The following is a 21,442-nucleotide window of genomic DNA, read 5'->3' as shown; positions in this document are numbered from 1 at the left end:
ACATTGTATGCCAGTGTCAACCAAAGCCTTATATTCTTGTGTGTCTGATGTGCTAGGCCATGGATCCACACAGTCCAAGAGATCCAACAGTCCCTTTTCTCCACCTGGCTGGGGAGCAGGGCCCCTCTAGTTCTGATCATGGTACTTGTTTGTTACAAATATGAACCAGAGGTCTCTTTTAGAGGATGTGAAATAACATTAGCCCTTCATTATGTCTGAGGACGTGCCCACAGGAAACTGGAGGGGCATTTATCCTTGAAGAATTTCCTGTGGTGGTTGTTCTTCTTCTGAACTCTCATGCTCATGCTGCCAGGGCAGAGGTGGGATTTTCATCCCACTTCTTCATGTCCTCTCTGTGACTATGCAGGAAGAAGCAGAGGTTACCTCGTGGTTCCAAGCTGGGGGCAGCTTGCTCCCAGTAGCAGAGATTCTGGTCCCTACTGGTGTCCACATGGGACTTTTACTTTCTAGTTTGCTCCATCTGATCTGTCTGCAGTCTTGGTCAGTCCTTCCACAGGTTGGTAGGGAGGGAAGAAGATGATCTTCATCTTGCCAGAGTTCAGGAGTCCCCTGAAGCCCCGTTCTCATTTCTCTGCTATCATTGCCAGTAGCTGGCCTATGGCCATGGTGCACTCCGTGCAATCTTCCACTACGTGCATTGTGTACTCAACATCCGAGGGAAATTAAAAACCCTCAAAAACTTTTGTGACGGGCCTGAAGGAGGAAATGGGGATGGAAAGCTGGGGAAAACCTTTCTCTCCTGTTCCCCCCACAGGCTGTGCACGATTATTTATGGATTCCCAAAGGTAGTGCCGAGGTGAGGGCAGGCGAGCAGCACTGAACACCCATCCCAAATGACCCTCGTTGCTCTCGATGTTTCCATCCCATAAACTGATGCCCCACAGCAGAGCAGCAAAACCATCCTGCTGTCTCTCCTGCTCTGAAGGAGAGTGCTGTGGTGGGCACTTAAAGAAGCAGGTGAAGTACCACACCCACAGGAGCAGACAAAGCAGCACTGTGACCAGCTGCTCCATACCTAATACAGCAAATGCTCAGATAAATTTGTTTCCAGCTCGATTCGGCAGATCTGTGGTTATCTCGACCCTCGGAGCCTCACGCTGGGTGCCTGATAAAGCTGTTGTGCTTTAAGAATGGGATTCCCCAATTTGTGCTCCAAATGAGACTGTCCCTGACCCCCTCCCCCTGAGGTGGGCTGGGGAGGAGAGAGGCACAAAAAGCAAAGATCACAGTTTCGGATAAGCGCAAGAAACAGCTGCGAGAAACAGCCGCGAGATAAGAAAACAAAGAGAGGTGAATGATTCACATGCAAAATGCTCAGAAAACCCCTTCTCCCTGGAAGAGACTCCCTTTCCCCTGCCCTCAGCAGTGATGGGAGGTGGTACAGAATAACCTCTGTGTCCTGGACGTGCCCCCTCCCAGCTACTGCAGAAAATAAATCTGTCCTGGCCAGAACCAGGACTGTGTCATAATCTACCTGTCCATCTCTGCTCGGTAATCTTGGGAACTTAATTATCTGTGAGGCCATTAAGAAAAATGGGTCAAATTGACCAGTGATTTCCAAAGTGATTAGAGAAAAATTGATCTGAGGGAGGGGGAGGGTGTGCAGTTTCCCTAGGATGCCTGACTAACAGTATAACTGGTTTGTGATCCTGCAATCAATGTCAGTCTGAAAAGATGGCTTAATTGCTGCAGGATTGAGTGAGTGGATGGAATTCTGTGCTGGAGTCTGTCCTGTGTGTGATCTCATGTCTTCACAAGAGCCATCACCTGGGGCTGCACTCAGCCATGCTCAGTAACACAGTTCTGGGGTACACAGGAGCGTGCAATCGTTTGATTCATTTTTTGGCTTCTGTTCTACAACTCTGCCTTCCTGGACTTTGGTCACTGAGTTTGGTAAATGGATTCTAGTCAAGAGTCTCACATTATTTTTGCTACCAGGGATAATTTTTTCTTCTCATCTTTTGGTGTTGTCTCTGGACAAGCAGAAGAGAATTTGTAATTATCTTTCTGTTATAAGTTTCCATTTTATAAAGACTAGAGCATATGGAAATGACAGTGGTACAAAGGCAGGATACCTCTGACTAGAGGCCTTATGATTTTTGTGAACTAACTCCTGTTGATGAGTAGAAGTGCACACTATTTAAATAAAACATTAATGCAATCTTAACGATTTCAGTGGTAGTCACTTCCACTTTTTTCTAATTTTGGCTCTGAAGCTACAGAGCTTCAGTTCTTACCTGTTGATCTGTCTTTGCTAAATAGAAAATACTTGTGTTATCACCTTTTTATTCTCAAAATCAGTACTTTAAAATTACGTCAGCCCTTGCCTTAATAACATAAGCAAATTAATAAGCTTAAATAGTAAGCTAAATTAATTAGGCTATTAGATTGCAATTAGCCTGTCTTCGGCCATACCCATTAGTCCTTTGAACACTACTTGAGGCCTCTCTGGATTCTGTCATTTTTACCTGTCATTCCTGAACTAGTACAGCATGTTGGTCCTTGTTGCAGCAGCATTCCCATCACTCCAGACACGTAATGATGGCACTTTCCCCTTCTCCAATTGTCTTTTCATCCCTCCTGTTGGCACATTGAGAGCTCACATTTGTTCTTCTTCAAGCATTTTGCAGATTCATGGCTTTCAAAGTCTGGCCAAGCTTGTCTCGTTTGCTTCCTTTCTTTCCAGGCTGTTTTCTAGGCAAAAAATCCAGCAGATACTGAATTGAATATTAATGATAACTATTTTTATTTTATGGGATTGGATCATAATCAGATTACTTTAGCCAGGCTTATTTTCCACTGAGCCCGTGTTGTTTTGAGTTCTCTGATTCTCATATCAACCTTCTAGTATTTTTTCTGTTGTCAGCTCAGTCTAAATCTCATGGTATTGTTTTGGTTTTAAATACTTGGCCAGAAGAATAACCTTCTTCTATTTTTGTACAGAGTCAATGCTTCAAAATTTAATGAAAATCAACATTTAACTTGGAGAAAGTTTGTTGCTTTGGGTAGTTTTGGGGGGGTTTTTTGACTAATCTGTCTGGACCGGCTAATTTAAAAAAATATATTATGGCATTAACTTTAGGTAAGTAGTGGTGGTATAAGATACAAATCCAGGGGTGCTGTCAGAGGTGGGTGCTGCTCCTTGGCACATGCCTACAAATGCAAGTGCTTTCTCTCTCACAGGAAAATTGAGGCTGAACTCAGTCTGTCCTGCCAGACCTTTTATTAAATTTGGAAACCCTGGAGTGAAAAGTGGGCTGGGGCAACAGAGGAGAGCGGAATTTCCGAAAGGAAAAGGGATTGCAAGGAGCATGGCTGCATGCAGGTGTGAGGTTTCTGACAGTGTCTTGGAGGGTAAGCTAAAAAGGGAGTAGGAAATGATGTGCTTGTAACAGGGAGTGGGGTATTTGTTGGTTTCATGTCCTGGCAGCCCTGGAGGAATGTGGTGATGGAGTACCCTGAGTGCAGGAGTGAGAGCTGTGGTGGTGGAGGTGAGGAGACAGTTGATAAAAACTTAAAGGAGGAGGGAAGGGTAGAGTTTATTTACAGCCTGAACACTTGGTGTACAAGAGGAGCATAATTCATCCCCTTGATGCTGAGGAGAGGAGGAAGTACTGTGGTGTGTCAGTGTTGCTATAGAAGGGAGGGGAAAAGGAAGCTTTAAAATCAGAAGGAATAACACAGTGTGGAGATCCAGTCTGCTCTGAAAGGTGACTTCAGGATTAGATTGGTGAACTTCTCCCTTGTCACATCACCTCGGAGCTGCACACTCAGGTGAGGTTTGTAGGTTTGGTGTAAAATCTATGAAACTCCAGGAGCTGGAGGAAATGGGATTGCTGTTCTGCTTTGAAGAGAATAAGAAGTAAAACAGGAGAAGCACCTCCCACAGCTGCTGCTCACAGCACTGCAGTGTGATGGCTCCTGTAGTCCAAGGCAGCTGAACAAAGGTTTTAAGTGCTGGAGGGGGTTTTCAGCTTGGAAGTTTGTACATTCCTTGGCTTATGAGAATAGAGTGGAATAGCCTATTTCCTATCCACACTCAGTAATAGATTCTAGTATCTTAGAGAGTTGCCATAGTGATAAAAAAGGGAACAGAATCTACTTGTCTTCCTGGGATAGCAGAATTATTAAATTAAATGCCTCTTTTCCATTAAAGGAGAGTGTCATTATCATATTTCTGAGAACTGTTTTAGAGCAGAAATAATGTGTTTAAGGTGGTGTCCTGCATTAATCATGTTCCTTCTTGAGGCACCCCTAGCCTTAACTTGCACTTGGGATACACCCCTTTATCTCCCCTCCTGCAGCTGGTGGAACAGAGCAACACCTTTCTTGGGTAAGTCTGCTCTACCCCATCAGAATTCATGCAGCTGTGACCACAAAGAGCTGGGCAAAAGAAGCAAGATTTTCCCAAAATTGCAGCACAGAAATAGAAGTAAAAGACGTGAATTGCAGAGGATGAGGTGGGATGAAAGGAGCCACCATGGGATGGAGCGCAGGGAACTGAGCTGAAAATGGTGGCAGAAAGAGAAAGGAGATGAAATGAGGGAGGGGAGCAAAGGCAGCGTGTAGGGAACATCCATGAGCTTAGAGCAAAAGGGAGTGAACAACATAACCCAAATTGTCAGAGAGAAGCTTGCAGCTGTTGGTGTCATGGAGATGCACTGGATGGAAGGTGGGGTAGCCCTGTGATGCCCATCCATGCCTGCTGCATGCAGGTGGAAAAAGAAACAACTCACACTGGATTGCTCTTTGCTCCCCTTCCTTTTAGAAAAGTAAATTTAACAAACTTTAAGCCAAATACAAATCTTTGTAATGGCTCAGAGTTTCCCATGAAAATGACCATTCTTACCAGGTTGTAAACTCCAGTGTTCTTGCTGGTTTATCTTTTTTGGTGACTTATAATTACCTGGTAATCTTCCCCTGAACTATCTGTTTTGGGATCAGGGTTCTGTTTCAGAAATATAAAAACAAAGGTCTTCTGAGTATCTGCCTTCCCTTACCTGCTTGGAAAAATCCTGGAAGCAGAGGCAGGAGCTTGAGCGTTTGAGCCTTTTGAGTCCTTTGCTTGGAGCTGCCAGTTTCCATTTGCAGAATAAACAAACAAGATAAACTCTTTACAATGCGTAGGCTCAATCTTCTGCATCTATTTACCAGTTGTTTTTTGAAATTTCAGTCAGCCATGGTTTAAAGTTCCACAGAAGTCGCTGGGCTCAGCATTCAGATAATTAACCAGGAACTGCAGTTTGTGCCTGTGTCTTTCAGTGTGTGACACTCAGGGATCTGCCTGATTCTTCCTTTCCTTCCCCCTCCTGTTTGCTGCCTTCCCACCAGGGAGGAGCTGACAGTGGTTTGCTTTGCTGGAGTCCCTACCTGGCTGTGTTTGGAATCAATTCCCAGCTGCTCCTCAGGGCACCAGGAACAGCTCTGGATCCCAGTGCTGTTTGTCAGCAGCTTGTTCTGCCACTGAAGCTCCTCGCTGATCCCAGACTTGGTTGGAAGCTGTTAAAAATGGATAAGAGTTGGTTCAAGCAGGTCTCACATTGTGTTGTGCATCCTTAGTCTCTGGAAGTCACAGTCCTGTTAATTTGAATTCTTCCCAGGAAAAACTGAGTTTAAAGCCCCCTGAAACCATGAATATCAGCTTTAATAAACTCATCTTCTGGAGGATCCCTCCTTATTTTTATCTCCATATTTACTTCAATGATTGCCGCACAAGAAAGGTTTTTCCAATTATTCAGACTTTTTTTTTTTTTAAGATGATCTTCAAACAACAAATGAGTCTTTAGTACTTTGTTTCATTGTCAGTAATTTACGAAAGGGAAGTGTCGGTTAAAAGGCAAGTCTGGTGCTTTACAATGTTATCAAATGTTGCTAGTTTTTTAAAGTTACAGACTGGTGTAATGTTTTAGCTTTGGGTTCCTTTCCCTTGTGAAAGCTTTGGACGCTGAAATACAATGTGGCAGAGAGCAGGTTAACTAAAATACAAGGTTTCAAATGGAAGCTGCTCTGCTTCAAGCTGGATTTCAAAGAACAGCAAAGCATTTCTTAAACTTCCAATCGAGTATTTATTACTTTATGACCACCTAGAGTAGGAAAAAGTATCCTCATCCTATTAAGCACTCAGCTTGGAAGATTTAAAAGGTTACTTTGTTTTTGTACAGAGTTGTGATCTGTCTAATAACAAGATCTATTGAAAAGGAAATGTTAAAATAAAATGGTGGTACTTGTTAGGATTGCAGAGCCTCAGTGTTTTAGGGATCTTCGAGTCATTTAGAGTTTTAACAAACTTTAAAACTATTTTTTTTCCTAAAAATCTATTTTTAAACATGCTTCCTTTAATTAAAAAGTGTTAATATTTCTGATAGTGAGATGAGAACAACTCACCATATCTTTTTGGAGCAAGAACTTAAATTCGAGGTGAATTTGCTCAGCATTCTCACTGCCCAAAGAAAATCTCCCTTCCGCTCTTTGAAAATGCAGCTGTGTAAGATTCTGCCAGAAGCTTTTAACACCAGGCTTCCAAGCTCAGCACATCCACTGGGCATTCATTGCCTGCACTGAGCCTTTTCCATCTCCTCCCTGGTGTCTGGGGCTGCTCCATCCATGAGCTGCCAGGCCCAGGGAGGGCTCTGCTTGCCATGGAGCCATGGGCAGAGGGCTGAGCAGCATTCCTGTCTCTCTCTTTGGGCTCCCCATGGCTCTCCCAGTGCTGGGGTGACTGTAAACATCTGCAGGAAGTGTAGTGGTGGCTGCCAGAGAAGTCTTTGTATTATTCCATTCAAAAAACTCCTCCAAACTTTCAAGCAAGCTCAAAGAAGACTGGAAGAGCAACATCCTTCCAACAACGAAGTTTGTAGTTAGGAATTAGGCATGAGGGGACTGACTAACAGCCCCAGAGTTAATGTTCCTATTTCTGGCTTCTGAAAGGTTTCAGTAGTTCTCCTAAGCTTTCTCAGAATCTCACTTTTAGTTTCGGAAATTTTCTTCACTGTTGGTCTGATAGACCCCTACAGCATTAATGAACAGCTGTCATTATCAGATGACATTTTCTCATACCTTGCCTGAAATAGTGGGTTGAGTGGGTAATTTTATTAAATGCTTTGCTATTAATTCTTCAGAGAAAGCTGCCAAAATCTGTGGTGTAATAAATAATAATTAAAATAATTTCTCTGAACATGCAGTCTGCAAAACAAACACAGAAATGCAGAAAATTAAATTCTTGATATTTGTGCAATGTGATAGCAGCTAACACCACTTCTCTTAAAAGGCAGTCTTGGGACCAAACTTTAGATGCTAATTTTTGGTCTTACTTGCTATTTGAATTATTCAGCTTTACTCTGGGACACAGCACAGATTTGATAACCTCATATATTGCAAAGTAACAGCTTTTGGGATTTTTTTAATGTGTAAAGATAGAACGTCTTGTACAGTGAAGAAAGGCCCAAATCTGGCAACAGTCACTGGGCAGGATGCAGGGAAAGGGAGCATTTCCTAACATAAAGCTGCTTGGAGAGTGGCAGGGCCAGCTGTCTGAAACCAGAGGGGACAAAGTACAGGGACAAAGAGGACAAGGCCCAGTCAAATGGTGTTTATTGGACTCTGCCCTGGTGTAATTTGCTGCTCTGTAACTGGTGCTTCCTCAACAGCTCGTTCAGCCCAATTCCTGTAAGCATAAAAAGCAACCCCTGAATAATCCCTCATTATGAGGCTGTTGCAGTGATAAGCTGATGTGAGCAGCCCTCCCTCCAGCTTTGGGCATAGTCCCTGAGTCCCTGCTGGCAAGGGAAGGGGAGAAACCAGGACCACAGAACACCATTCTGTTCATTTTTGTGTTGAGGAAGGAAAGGCTGGAGAGGTAAAGGGAGGAGGAAAATAAAACAGGATTTACTATTTCAAATAAAGACTTTTTTCAGTGGTTAGGATCATATTTAGGGCCAGGTCATAAAGTCACCTAGAAATCCTCCCAGAGTGAGGCAGGAGGGTGAACAAATGTGATCTATTGAGTACATCCTATGGGAGGGACTGAGGGGGCTCAGCCTGGAGAAGAGAAGGCTCAGGTGGGACCTTCTGGCTCTCCACAACTCCCTGAGAGGAGGGTGGACAGAGGCTCTGCTCCCACAGAACAAGGGACAGGATGAGAGGGAACAGCCTCAGGCTGTGCCAGGAGAGGTCCAGGTTGGACATCAGCAGGAATTTCTTCCCAGAAAGGGTGGTCAGACATTGTAAGGGGCTGCCCAGGCAGGTGGTGGAATCCCCATCCCTGGAGGAGTCTAAGGAAAGCCTGGACATGGCACACAGGGTGGGTGACAAGGTGTGATGGGTCCCAGGTTGGACTCAGTGGTCTTGGAGGTCTTTTCCAGCCTCAGTGATTCTGTGGTTCCAGTGGAGGAGATTTCACCATGGGGGAGACTCCTGAAGGCCAAGCAGCTCTTTGGGTGTACAATGTTCTCTCCAGTCATTCAGGGGGAGTTGTGTTTCTGTTTTCTAGTCTTGGGGAGTTCTTGGGGTGTCATTTATCAAGGCTGTCAGTCTTAGACATCTTTTTGCTCAGACACTTCTCCTCGAGTACCAAAACATAAGTTGATAACCATTTGCTCGATGCCTCTGTATATTCCCCTCCCTTCCCATCTGTCTGTGTGCAAAGTCATGCTTTGTGCTCAGAATGCACGAAGTATCACAGGATTTGAAGTTTGTTTGCTCTTCCAAAGTTCCTGTAGTGTTGGAAAAAGTAATTTCTATTGATGTGGATTGAGAAGGATGAGCTTGTGTTTTCCTTTGATTTTGTAAGTTGAATTGCAAGACTTCACCCCCACACAGCAGTATATATTTGTAAAACATCTTTTTAGGATATATTTTAACTTGATTCAAGTTGTGAAATTGTGAATTTAATACTGAGAATTTAATATTGAGAACCTTACACCGGAATTTGGTCTCTGCGAATGCAAAAATGAATATTTGACATATGTTTGCATTTTTTTAATCTCCCTTTGGAATCACAAAAACTCTAATCACTTCATTCATTCATTCTTTTCCAGCTGGGAATGACAGGTAACACTACTCCCTTTGGGCAACCTTTCAGTCAAACTGGAGGGCAGCAGATGGGAGCTGCAGGAGTGAATCCTCAGTTGCCGAGCAAGCCGGGCATGGCCAACAGTCTGTCTCCCTTCCCTGCCGACATCAAGAGTACCCCTGTCACCAGTGTGCCAAACATGGTGAGTTGGACCTGCTGCTTCCTGCAATCTTTACCTCTTCCTAGTGCTTTCTCAGTTCTTGGGTGATCCAACACTATCAAATTACTTCTCCGTGGTCATTTAAGCATCAGAGTTGTCCCATGGTTTCTCATTTCCACTCTGCAGCGTGTATATAAAACTTCTGTCCATTTTTATGCAATGGTTATACTTTCTCAAGGACCACAATTATAAAAACTGCATTTTGGCTGGTAGATTTAGTTTTAAACCAGATAAAAATGTCTTCTTCAGGTTCTTGGTGTCAATTAGAATGTGTTGGGTACATCACCACACTCCTGAAACTCAATAGTACCTCATATCCTTTGAAACTGATGTGGTAAACAGCCCAGATGCTTCTCACTTTATACTGTGCATGACTGGCATGTCACAAACTTGCAGGGACAGTTCTTACTAGGACACCTTACAAGTTTATAGTATGATGTTTACCAGAGTTCTCTTTATAAAGTTAAATTAAATATTCCCATTTGTCTCAGGATGTTGCGTATTAATCAAACTGCTTGTGTTGTTTCTATGGCAACTCCAGCTTGTTGCATTTTATATTCTTATACATGATAGCAGTTACTATAGAAACTTGTAAGACCTGAAAATTGCTTATTTTTTAATTTAAATCCAAAAAAGCTATTTTTTGGCACAACCAATGCTTGCTCTTCCCTCACTGTGTTTGCTACCTGCCTGTCACTAATAAGCTCTGTATGAGAGGCAAGAGGATGCAATAAACTTCCTCTTTTCTCCTGATTTTAGAGAATCACTTCCTAATTTCCCTCTAGTTACGCTGTGAAATCTTTCTCTAATATCATCATTTACTGTTTATGATTATGGAAAGGGGCTTGTGACTGGATTAACACCATGTTCAGAAAACCACTTGCACTCATGAAGAATATTTGTAAAAGACAATTTACTGCATGACTACTCTTATTGTGTTAAGTGTTTGTACATCTCTACATCAGGTGTAAAGCAAGGGAGTTATTGTCCTCATGCTGCAGAAAACCTGCAGGTCTCCCCAAAATGCTGTATTCATCTCAGGGACTGGGTGATCTTGAAGCCTAATTTTCTGCTCATTTAAAAGTCATGTTTGGGAAAGTCTAAGTCTTAATATACTCACTTGCTAGTATAGGATGTAGTGGTCAATACTCAGATGGAATAAAAAAGGCATTTGCCATCAAGGCTTTTCAGGTGATGGGAGAGAAATAAAATCAAAAACTATTTTCTTTCTCCCATCTTGTCGAAGAGAAAGAGGAAAGTAAAGGAAACTTTCCCAGTAGTATCAATTGCAGTTTCAAAATGTCAAAAATACCAACTGAGAGAACAATCAGAACCATTTGTCTTTGTTTCTCAGGTGTCAAAAGCTTTGTATGTCCAATATATCTTCTTTTCCCTCGCAGCACCACAGAGAGTATTGGGCATTTCAGCCAACAGACATGGGCACTGTGGAGCCCAAAGGTCTCAGCTCACGTGGGGGTTAGAGGCACGGTGGTCCTGACAGGGGTGCAACTTCAAAAACTGAATTTCCATCTAAACATTTTTATTGCAAAGCCAAGAATTTAAAAAGAAATGTCACACTCGTTAGAATTTAACCTTTATTTGGCAACAGTGGGTAAGGCAGTGTAATTATTTGGTAATAGCACATCCATGGCCATATGTTATTCCTTCCACAGGGACTTTGCTTTATTCAGTGAACAATATGAACAGAGCCCCTGGAAAGAGCACACAGTCAACATTTAGTTCTATTTTTGCAGCTCGGTGTGTAGCTGTGGGCTTTGCTGGCTGAATGTTGTAATATATCTCACTTGGTCATTCCAGATGCTCTTTCCTGTGGCAGTCAGCACTGGAGCAGGTTTATGCTTTGGATTAGTTCATTTTCACAGCACCTCTCTGAGATAAAGATGTGTTGCCCCAGTTTTGAGCTCAGAGGCACAAGGAGAGTAAGACTGGCAGAATCTGCTGACTCAGAACTTGAGGTTTGTAGGCTCTGGCTTGCTAAACCTTATTTGATATGTTAAGGCATTACCTAAGGGTAAAATAACACCCACAGCAGTTCCATGAGTTACAGAAACACACATCTAAGTGACATCTGTCACTCACATTGAGCAACCCAAATGTGACCCCAGTGGCTCTTGTGAAGAGCAGCTGGTGACAGAGGCAGGTCCCCAGAGCAGAGCTGCAATCCTGCTGCGTGTTCTTGCTGCAATCCCTTTGCCATTTCTGTGTCCTGGGATCCTTTAGTCCCTGGAGATGATGGTTTATTTAATGTGCTTGGCCTGGAGACACGGCCTGTCCTGCTCCCTGAGGGATGCAGCAGTGATGTGGAAAAAGCTATTGTGTTTTGTTAACATCCATCAAAAATGAACCTGTGCAGGGTCAGTTCAGGCTCCATGCACTCCAGCAAGTGAAAGACAACTGCATATTTAAAAAAACCAAAAAAACCCCATACAGGGTCCTTTGTGGGATGAGTGCAACCACATATCTTGCAAAACCAGCCTTCTGTGCTATCCTTATCTTAAAGGGCCCCCAAAGTACTGTTCCATGTGAGAGACAAACCCACGTGAATGAGAACGCTTGGTGGTGTGTGGCCTGTGTGAGGCAGGAAACCAGATTGCAGCATGGCACTGAGCACTGTGGTTACCACAGGGGGTATTTAAACAAGAAAAGAGGAAGCAGAAAAGTGCAGCCATTGTCTGAGGACTCCTAAGTCCTGAAAAACAAAATATTTTTAAATATTCCTTTCAGTCTTTAGCCTTACACCTTATATGTGTGCTGCAAAAGTAAAAGATGATTAAGTTTCTTAGCCCACATTATTCTAATCATTACTGTGTGACACCCCTGTCCCCAACAGCAACCAGGACTTTTCCCACTGCCAGGCATAACCCTGGCAGCCAGGACAAATGTGCTGCAGCTGTGGATTTGGATTTTTTATCCAAATTCAGGCTACCCCTCTGCTGAGAGCAGCCCTCTCCTGCCCCCCCAGTAAAGTGGGTCTGAAGGGTGAGCTCACTGCAGCCCATGCTCCAGGCATGACCTTACACTACACCCTGAGAAGCACCTTTGGATTAATCTCTTTAATTAGAAAAGAAGAACAAACCTTATGCTATTAAAATGATTAAGAGGTCAGCATTAAGGTATTAATTTTCAGTGCCAGCAGGATGGATTGATTTTGTTTGTTTGTTTTGTTTTTAATGGTGATGGGCAGAATGGGCAGCTTGAAAACTGGAGTTTCCAAAAGAAAAGCCTTGCTTCTGATGTTGGAAGTTTTGGTGACACATTGCTGAGGCTCAGTGCTGCTGAAATGGCTCTGCTGCAGCACTGGCAGTGCTGTGCTGGTGAGATCATGCACGATCCCCGGGCTGTGGATGCCAGCCACGCTCTGCTCTCGGGCTCTCAGCGTGGTGTGCAGCCAGTCTGGGAGCCAGCAGCCACTTTGGGAGCCAGCAGCCTCTGGTTTTGGAGTGTGCAGCCTCTGGGAGGAGCTGCTGGGGGGAGCCCTGTGAGGCTTTTCCATCGAGGCTGCCGAAGCTTTGCTCTCCCTGCAGTGCTGCCCGTTCCAAGGGTGGTGGTGGATGGTTCCTTCGTGGGCATACCAGTAAATCTGGTATTTCTGCATGGCTTAGCAGCACAATGGGGGAAGTTTGGCTTCCAGACACCAGCATGGTTTCACAGTTATCCCTATGACCAGCAGATGGAGTTGAGAGAATATTGCTTTTTGGGAGTGAAGGAAATAATTTTTCTTCAATTCTTGACTTAGAATTGGAGCAGCATATATTCTCCTGTGCTTTTTTCCCCCCCCCATCTCTTGCTAAACTGCATCAGGAGCTCTCTGTTGTGTTCTTCTTTGTGTCTTTTTATGTCCAATGGATTTCTGTAATAACAGATTTTGATCAGAAGACAGAAGTGACTGGGGGGTGAGGATGTCTCAGGTATGCCTTGCTGCAGATCTCTGAGGGAGAGGAAAAAAGCTTTTAAACTGGGAGGCCAGGTTTAATTAGAGCAAGCAGAACTGTAGCTACTTAAAATAGACAACTGGTATTTTATTCTAGAGACCAGAAAGAAAGAAGAATCACTTAACTCTAGTGCCCTTCCAGGGAGGAAGGCCTGTGTTCTGACTCTTTCTGTGATTTTTCCTCTCTTGCAGCACAGCTATCCTCCTCTATCCCTCTGGAAAGGTCTGTGGCTCTTGCACTGGCAGCATGCTGAGTGTCTGCTTGCTGCTCTCTTCAGCATTCTCCCAGTCTCTGCTGGGCTTGCTGTCACCTGTGCTCACCTTCCCTGTGCCTGCCCTGACCTCCACTCTGAAATTCAGTTTCTTGTTCACAGGCAAGCTCACTCCTTCCTTTCCTCAAGAAAATCCCACCTGATTTACAACAGTGGACAGCTGGGAAAAGGCTCTACTTAGGTCTAAAGGAGAAGATCTTAATAATCTGGAAACAAATCCAGCAGATAGTGTTCAGTGCCAGGGAAAGGAGGTTGTTTGGTTGGGAGCAGAGCATCTCTGTCTTGCCTTAGTGCAGGAGCTCATCCTGGGCATGTGGATTGCTTTGAATGGTGGAATATTTTAGCTTTTGCATCATCTGAAAACACAGTGCCAGGCTGGCAAAAGCTGACAAAGAGGAATTAATCTTTTCCCAATGCTCTGGCCCGTGTTCCACTCTCCCCTCCCCCATATGCAGATATAAGCAGTGGAGAGTATCCATGGCTGTGTCCTACCCTGTTCCAGCAGCTGAGGTGCTCCATAGCCAGCACTCCAACAGCATGGCTTTCCTTCCCTTACAAACTTCTCATCTGTGCTTTATCCTTTTTTCTATTCAGGATTTGCTGACTGGGATTTTTAATGTTCCTCATTCCTCAGGCTGCTTTGTGCCCCATTAAAATATTGAGGTTTATGTAGGGTATAAAACCTCTCAATATTTTGCTCAGGCAATTTCCTATATGTGAGAGCTGGAATCTGTCTGCACCTTCCTGTATTTTGTCCCTTTTTTCTACTTTGAAACACTTCTCTAGTATATGTTTCCTGGCATTTGCTGGTCCTGCAAATCAGAAAGATGAGATAAAACTCCACAAGTGTATCCTTAAGAAAGATGCTTATCCAGCCTTGATGCCTAGCAGACTCAATGGCATAGAATTGAGACCTTTGCTCGTTTAAAACAACAAAATTAGCAATTAAAAGTGAAGTGCACTGACCAACTATTCAGGTTCTTTCTGTGGCCTGACCATAGGAGCCTTCTCACCTTTGAGGCTGTCATGGGCTTGCAGGTTCATTTGCCAGTGGTGGAGGTTAAAAATTGAAAATATTCCTGTTTACCCTTGACATGAAAACTCTGCCTTTATCCATGTCAGTGCCAAAGCTTTGAGATAAATCCTGAGCTCTAAACACATTCTTCATGTTAAGAGCACAGCCTCAAGCTGCCCCAGGGGAGGTTCAGGTTGGACAGCAGTAAGGATTTCTTCCCAGAGAGGTTTGTCAGGCACTGGAATTGGCTGCCCAGCAAGGTGGTGGAGTCCCCATCCCTGGAGGTGTTCAAGGAGGGCCTGGAGGTGGCACTCAGTGCTCTGGGCTGGTGACAAGGTAGGGATTGGGGATTGGGCACAGGTTGGCCTTGGTGATCTCAGAGGGCTCTTCCAACCTCAATGGTTCTGGGATTCTGTTGGCTTTGTGTTCAGGACTGGATATCTTCCTACCTGTCCTCATTTCCTAGAGCACTGCTCAGGTGTTGTAGGCTGACATCACTTATCTCCCTCCAGACAGCAGGATGGCCTTCTGAGGCCATGTCCACTTCAGGAAGCTCTTTTCCTCTCCTGTGGAGCCTTCTGCCCACCATTCAGACTCAGATTCTGATTCCTCCTGTTCCTTGGGTGAGGAGATGCAGCACTGCAGGGTTTTGGGGCACAAATGCAAATGTTTGTGCATGCAGTGCTCATCTCAGCCCATTTGTGCACCTGTGAGCCTCCAACCTCTGGGGCCAAAGCTGACCCTGGGGTTCCTGGTGTCACAAGGATCCTCCCTGTTTGGACAGGACCAGGCTGCCATTCCATGCTGAGAGTGACTGCTGGAACCAGGGAAACCACCATCCATGTGAACTGCAGGAAGTGTGAACAGGCTCTGTGTCACTTTCCCAGCAAAGCTCTGCTCATCAGGTGGCTGCACTGGGCAATGCCTCTGGCCTTGATGCCTCCTCATCTGCTGCTTGAGCTCTCCCTCAGTTCTGGGACAGCATGATTCTCCCTGGGCTCTACAGAGCTGGTTCAGCACTTACTAGAGCATTCCTGCAAATCCTGTGGGCAGGAAAGACTTTTTTGAATCTAACTGGAAAAGTATTGGGATACTCATTATTGGAGTTGGTCACACTATGAACAATTAATGCAGATAGAAATATTGCTAATTGAAAGTTCTATTTTTATATATATTACATATATTGTATATATTATATAATATAAATCTATTTTTATATATTGCTAATTGAAATATTTACAGTTAGTGTGTGTATCCACTTTGTGCCTGCTATTCCTTCTCTGGAAGGGACCTTCAGGATCACACTTTAAGGGAATTGAAGAAGTTTGGGGGTGTTTCACCTTAATGTACCTGTGTGTGGGATTTGTGGCAGTGGATTCTTAATAACCTCACTATGACCTGCTGTTGATTACAAACCTCTCTTATAGAACTAAAAGGCATTTTTAAACACAGGATTTGTCCTCATACAGTGAAAGTCACATTCTTCTATCAGGGAGAAGTAAAAAAAACATGGAAATAAACAGAAATTACAGAAGAAAGGTATTTTAAAACCATAATGCTCTGTAGAGTGGAGCTGAGGCAGAGTTCTGTATTGCATTGTTTACCTGCTGTAAGGTTGCCACTGCTGCTGAGATTGCTGCCTACTTTTCTAAGAAAAGGTACATAGTGTTCCATCTCAGCAGTGTTGAGTGTTTTTGAATATAAATACACAAAAACATGGAGAATTGCTGGTCACTTCAGTAAAGTAAAACCACCAGGGAACTTTGAGTCCATCCAAGTTGACAAGAACAAGATACTTGTGCACCTGTGCTGCCCAGACATGCAGGAAGCTTTTGCCTTTCAGGATAGGGACAGGGCAGAACCATCTTCCTCTGTGAATGAGTTTCCATCATTTTAAAGGGTATTAATATCTGCCTTACCTTACAGAAGTATGTATAACTCAGTTTCTAGAAAACTGATTCTTGACATTCCCATCTCTGTCAGAGGCTTTAGCAGATTTCCACCCCCTGATCCATTTGCTCTGTTGATGGTGGAGCAAGTGGCAAGAGAAACAAAAATATCTTTTTAGCCTTGTTTATCTAACTATTGAATTATTGATTTTAATTTTGGGTCCAGAAGTGCCTGAACTTCATGCTTCAGCAAGAACATTGTCAGTCAGTCAGGTGAAGCAACCTGGAGAAGCTTTATATTCTGAGGGGGTTTTGTGCCTACCAGCAACACACTGGTCTGGACTGAGACTGCTTTGTTCTTCAAACCACTGATACTCTGCAATTCTGCTTTTTCTGTTACTCAGTCTTCAAGTATCCCTCCTGGGTCAGGACATCTGTGCTGCTACAGCTGCAGTTGTGTCTGTTAACTGGAAGGGTAGTAAAAAAAGGAGGACTTGGCTTGGAAAACAATTCTTTGACTGGGATGAAAGCATCGCTTCCAACAAGATTTTCTTTGGCATGATCCCTGTATTTTTCTGCAGATTAGCTGAACTAATTGTTTCCTATTTGTGACCCAAGAATTGTTTCAGCAAAACCTCTCTGCTCTATGGATTTGCCCACAGGAGAAATGGAAGACTGAATTTCAGCTGCGTGCAGTGGGAGCAGATGTTCCTGGGTTTCTTTCATTCACTCCCTTATTCCTTTTATTGTTCTTTCTCTTGAAAGTTCAAGACAGATCCAGCAATTCCTCTTTGTCTAAGACTTATTATAATCATTATCAAGTGGCAGAGTCTCCACTTCTTCCATCAAATACCAGACATGGTGGTTTCTACTTGATCTTGTGTGCTTCATTCTCCAGAAGAAAAGCAAGCTCCAAAACCTGATGTGCAGGGACAAAGCTTGCTGCTGGAGTAGGAAGAACTTGTGCAGGGAACTTTTTGTTAATCTAAGAAAATTAGGATTTTGTAGGCTGTGGAATTTCCTGGGGAATCCTTCTCAAGGGTCAGAAGTAGAATGGGCTAGAAATGGTGTATGCTGACACTTAAACCTGATTTTCTTTAATTGTGGTACGTAGGCTGTAGGTTAGTAGTTCTGCAGGCACTACTGAACTATTTCCTCTATTAACTCCCCAGCATAATCCTAATGTTCCTGTATTCTATTTTAAAGTGGTTTTCAGGGCTGGTTTTCCTTAGGTAGCTTGGAATTTGGTGAGCTTCTCTGTGGTAACCTGTTTTCACAGTGCATAATCAAATTGATTCTTGGGACAGTTGCTTGTTTGTCCATAAGATTAATTCAGGCTGCAAATCACAGGGATTGCAGCACTTTTGCAGTCCCATATCTGTTCCTGCTAGGGGAGTCATTGCAGGCTGTGGATATGTTTAATTTTGAAAGTCAAGTTTCACCATTAGTCCAGGAAGGTAGAAAAGCTGCCTGATCCGTGCTGAATAATTGACATGTTTAAGAGGCTATTTCTCTTCTGCCCTGTTACGAGCTGTGCCTTAAACTGAAGAGCTCTGTGGGTTTGCAGCTGTCAGGCAGAGCTCAGGCCTTGGTGCAGAAGTGTGTCCATAAAGAATGGGTGCTGGAAGTAAAACATTGGATTTTAAAGCTAGTAGAACCCAGTGTCACCCTGTGATAGCTCTAGTTCTCCTCAGTAGCCATAATGCAACCTAGATTTAGGTGGCCCTTACTAGGAGAAAGCTATGTACAGCTTGCCTTGGGAATTTTCTCTGTGGAAGGAATATCACTTGGAGAGAAAAAGGATTAACTTAGGCTTGGAAAGTCAGCTCTGCCTTTTGCTGAAATACGTGAAGACAGTCATAGAATTTTGACTGTCTTCTCCCATTGGACTTCTCTTTTTGTTAGGGACAAGGAGCTAGGATTGATGTGTGTAAAATGTATGATATGAAAATCTGACCTATAGTATGAAAATATAGTATTGAATTTATAGAATATAGAATGGTGTGGGTTGGAAGGGACCTTAAAGAAGTGCACCTGTGAGTGTGATAAGAGCTCATTGCTGTTGGAATGATGGTCTCTCTAATAAACAGTGTTTTGAATGGCTTGTTATAAAAACTCCTGTTTGTATAAGTGTTTTAACAGAGTATTTAACTCTATACACTGATGTTGTTTGAGCATTAGAAACATTTGAGAACACTACAGAGAGTGGTGCAATAGCCCTTGTAGCTCAGCAAACACTCTGGCATAAAAAACAAGACGCAGACAGAACCGCTGCTCGCCGGCACAAGGCTGAACTCTCCTTTTTTCTCTCAGTCCCAGATGCAAACCCAAGTGCAGCAGGTGGGAATGGTCCCCACGCAGGCCATGGCCACCGGGCCCACGGCAGACCCCGAGAAGCGCAAGCTGATCCAGCAGCAGCTGGTCTTGCTGCTCCACGCCCACAAGTGTCAGCGGCGCGAGCAGGCCAACGGCGAGGTGCGCGCCTGCGCCCTGCCCCACTGCCGCACCATGAAGAACGTCCTCAACCACATGACGCACTGCCAGGCCGGCAAGGCCTGCCAAGGTGAGCCCTCCCTGTCCCCAGCCTTGCTTTGGCACTGGCATATTTGCTGAAAAATCCTTTGGCCAGGATTTCTTCTTCTGGGAAGCTGAGAAGCCTCGGAGAAAAATGAAAACAATAATTATGTGATTCGCTTCTCCTGTGTTTTGCTGCTTTGGAATGTGGTTTGGAGATTGTTTACCAACTGGTCATTGTCTGATTGGTTTCATGTGAATTGTTTTAAATCAATGACCAATCACAGGCAGCTGTGTCAGGACTCTGGAAGGAGTCAGGGTTTTTTAATTAGTATCTTGTTAAGCATTCTGTCTGTGTCCTTTCTCTATTCTTTGGTATAGCATAATACAATACAACAACACCATACAACAACACCCTACCATACAACACCATACCATATGATATGATATTATATTATAATATAATGTGATACAATGTAATATAATGTAATATAATACAATATAATACAATATGCTATCGTATTATATAGGACAATATAATATAATATAATATAATATAATATAATATAATATAATATAATATAATATAATATAATATAATATAATATAATATAATATAATATAATATAATATAATATAATATAATATAATATAATATAATATAATATAATATAATATAATATAATATAATATAATATAATATAATATATGCCTTCTAAGAACATGGAGTCAGATTCATCATTTCCTTCCTGCCACAGGGGACCCCAAAAATACCGCATGGCTCTTCTCAGCCCGAGGGTCCCCTGTGCCTGGCACAAGGGACTGTCAGGACTGGCTCTGTGGTTAAGGCCCTCCCAGCTCTGCCAGTTTAGAAAGCAGAATGCAACATTTGCCCTCCTCAAGAAGGGTGGTACTAGTATAGCCTTGCAAGCATCTTCTTCATCTCCTCTGTTATATTATGTGTGATATCCACCGTGTCTTTGTCTTAAATTTCACTATTAGTTTCCTTCATTTGCAAAGACATTTCAGTTCTGTTTAGTTGTATGTACAGTATTGCAATATTTGCCTTTTGGAAGTAGGATGGTGGCAGTGTGGCTTTGCAATCATCCTTTTCATCTCTGTTATATAAGGAGGGTGTAGCGTCCACCATGTTTCTCTCTTAAATTTTTGGACTAGTTTCCTTTATTTGCTGGTGGATCACAAAAAATTTACTTGTTTGTGGTTTTAGTATTGCTTGTGAATGAGAAAGAGTAGAGTTACTCTAAAAAAATAAAATAGTTCAAAACCAGTTGAAGGATAGAATTGCTCTAAAAACTGAAATAATTCAAAACCAATTAACCAAGGAGTGACTCTTAACTCTTGCTTTCCCTTCCTGCAGTTGCTCATTGTGCATCTTCAAGACAAATCATCTCCCACTGGAAGAATTGTACTCGGCACGACTGTCCCGTGTGCCTTCCTCTGAAAAATGCCAGTGACAAAAGAAACCAACAACGTGAGTATTTCTTACTGCTGTCACCATTGAAACTCTTAAACCAAAGCTGATCACATGTGCAGTGGGGGAATAAACTCTTGGCAGTGTCCCAACAAACTTAGTAGCTGTTAACAGTCTTGAACAAATAAAATATAAACAAATATAAATATAGTAAAAATAAATATAAGTATACCAGTGAATTTCCATTTATGATCATTAAATGCAATTTATTACTTAAATACAGTAATACTTAAATACATAAATGTACTTAAGTGCACAATAATTGGGGAAGTCTGAGCTCAAGCACACATCTTTTCTAAAGGGTGGGGCAGGTTCTAACTGCTGTTCCATTGTGAGGCAGGTCAATAGATTCCAGTCATGAAGCAGTTTTGGATGTAGGTAGGGGCTTGGGGAGGAGATAAGCTACTTGATTTTGTTTCTTGCTGCTAGAAACAACTTAAATCAAAATGCTAATGATTTAAAATAATCAAAATTATTTGAAAAAAATCATTCTCTCATGTAAAAAGGTCTGGGTGTCTTAATCATTATATTTAACACTGGTATAAATTAGCTGTAGTTCTGCAAATCATGCCTGGTTTTTATAATAGCTGAGCTGTTACTGATCCTTGAGGCCAATCCATTTGTAGTTTATTTCTTCTTCCCTCTTGCTCTGAAAAAGAAAATTCTGAACTTATATTGGTAGGTTTGCTTCTCATCAAGTCCTTTGAAAAGATGCCAGGGTGGAACATTTTACAGCATCGATGTAAAGTTCTAGAAGTCTTAAGTAATGTTATGCCTAAGTATATTTAAATAAGGGTTAAGAAGTGGAAAATAGCTGCAGGACTTGCAAAGCTTGTCCATTGGAATTGGATTGGAAGCATTCTGCTAATTTCCAGCTAAGCTGAGACTGACTGCAGTGGGGAACTCCAGTAAACCTTGGAGGATGGAGAATTGCTCCTAGGTTAGGTGGGATTAAGGCAGGGGGGAGAATAGCTGCCACAATTATCCACTGAGCATGTTCACTTTATGGTTTAAGTAGGGGTTTTCCTCCTCCAAACTGAAAAACTGTAGAGCTACT

At 42.9% G+C, this 21,442-nt stretch overlaps 1 protein-coding gene across 6 annotated transcripts in view; it reads left to right on the top strand.

Annotated features, from left to right (window-relative positions):
* CREBBP (CREB binding lysine acetyltransferase) overlaps nt 1-21,442 on the top strand; it is a 97,473-nt gene that overhangs the window by 29,805 nt on the left and 46,226 nt on the right. For all 6 annotated transcript variants that reach the window (XM_084216534.1, XM_084216533.1, XM_084216532.1 and 3 more), the window contains 3 exons: nt 9,057-9,233; nt 18,693-18,942; nt 20,272-20,385. In XM_084216534.1, coding sequence (XP_084072660.1) covers nt 9,057-9,233; nt 18,693-18,942; nt 20,272-20,385 — 541 coding nt within the window. The remainder of the gene's footprint in view (nt 1-9,056; nt 9,234-18,692; nt 18,943-20,271; nt 20,386-21,442) is intronic.

The sequence above is a fragment of the Fringilla coelebs genome, assembly GCF_963513975.1.
Source record: "Fringilla coelebs genome assembly, chromosome: 16".
Classification (NCBI taxonomy): domain Eukaryota; kingdom Metazoa; phylum Chordata; class Aves; order Passeriformes; family Fringillidae; genus Fringilla; species Fringilla coelebs.
The sequence above is the reverse complement of the archived record's forward strand: the minus strand, read 5'-3'. Positions and strand labels throughout refer to the sequence as shown.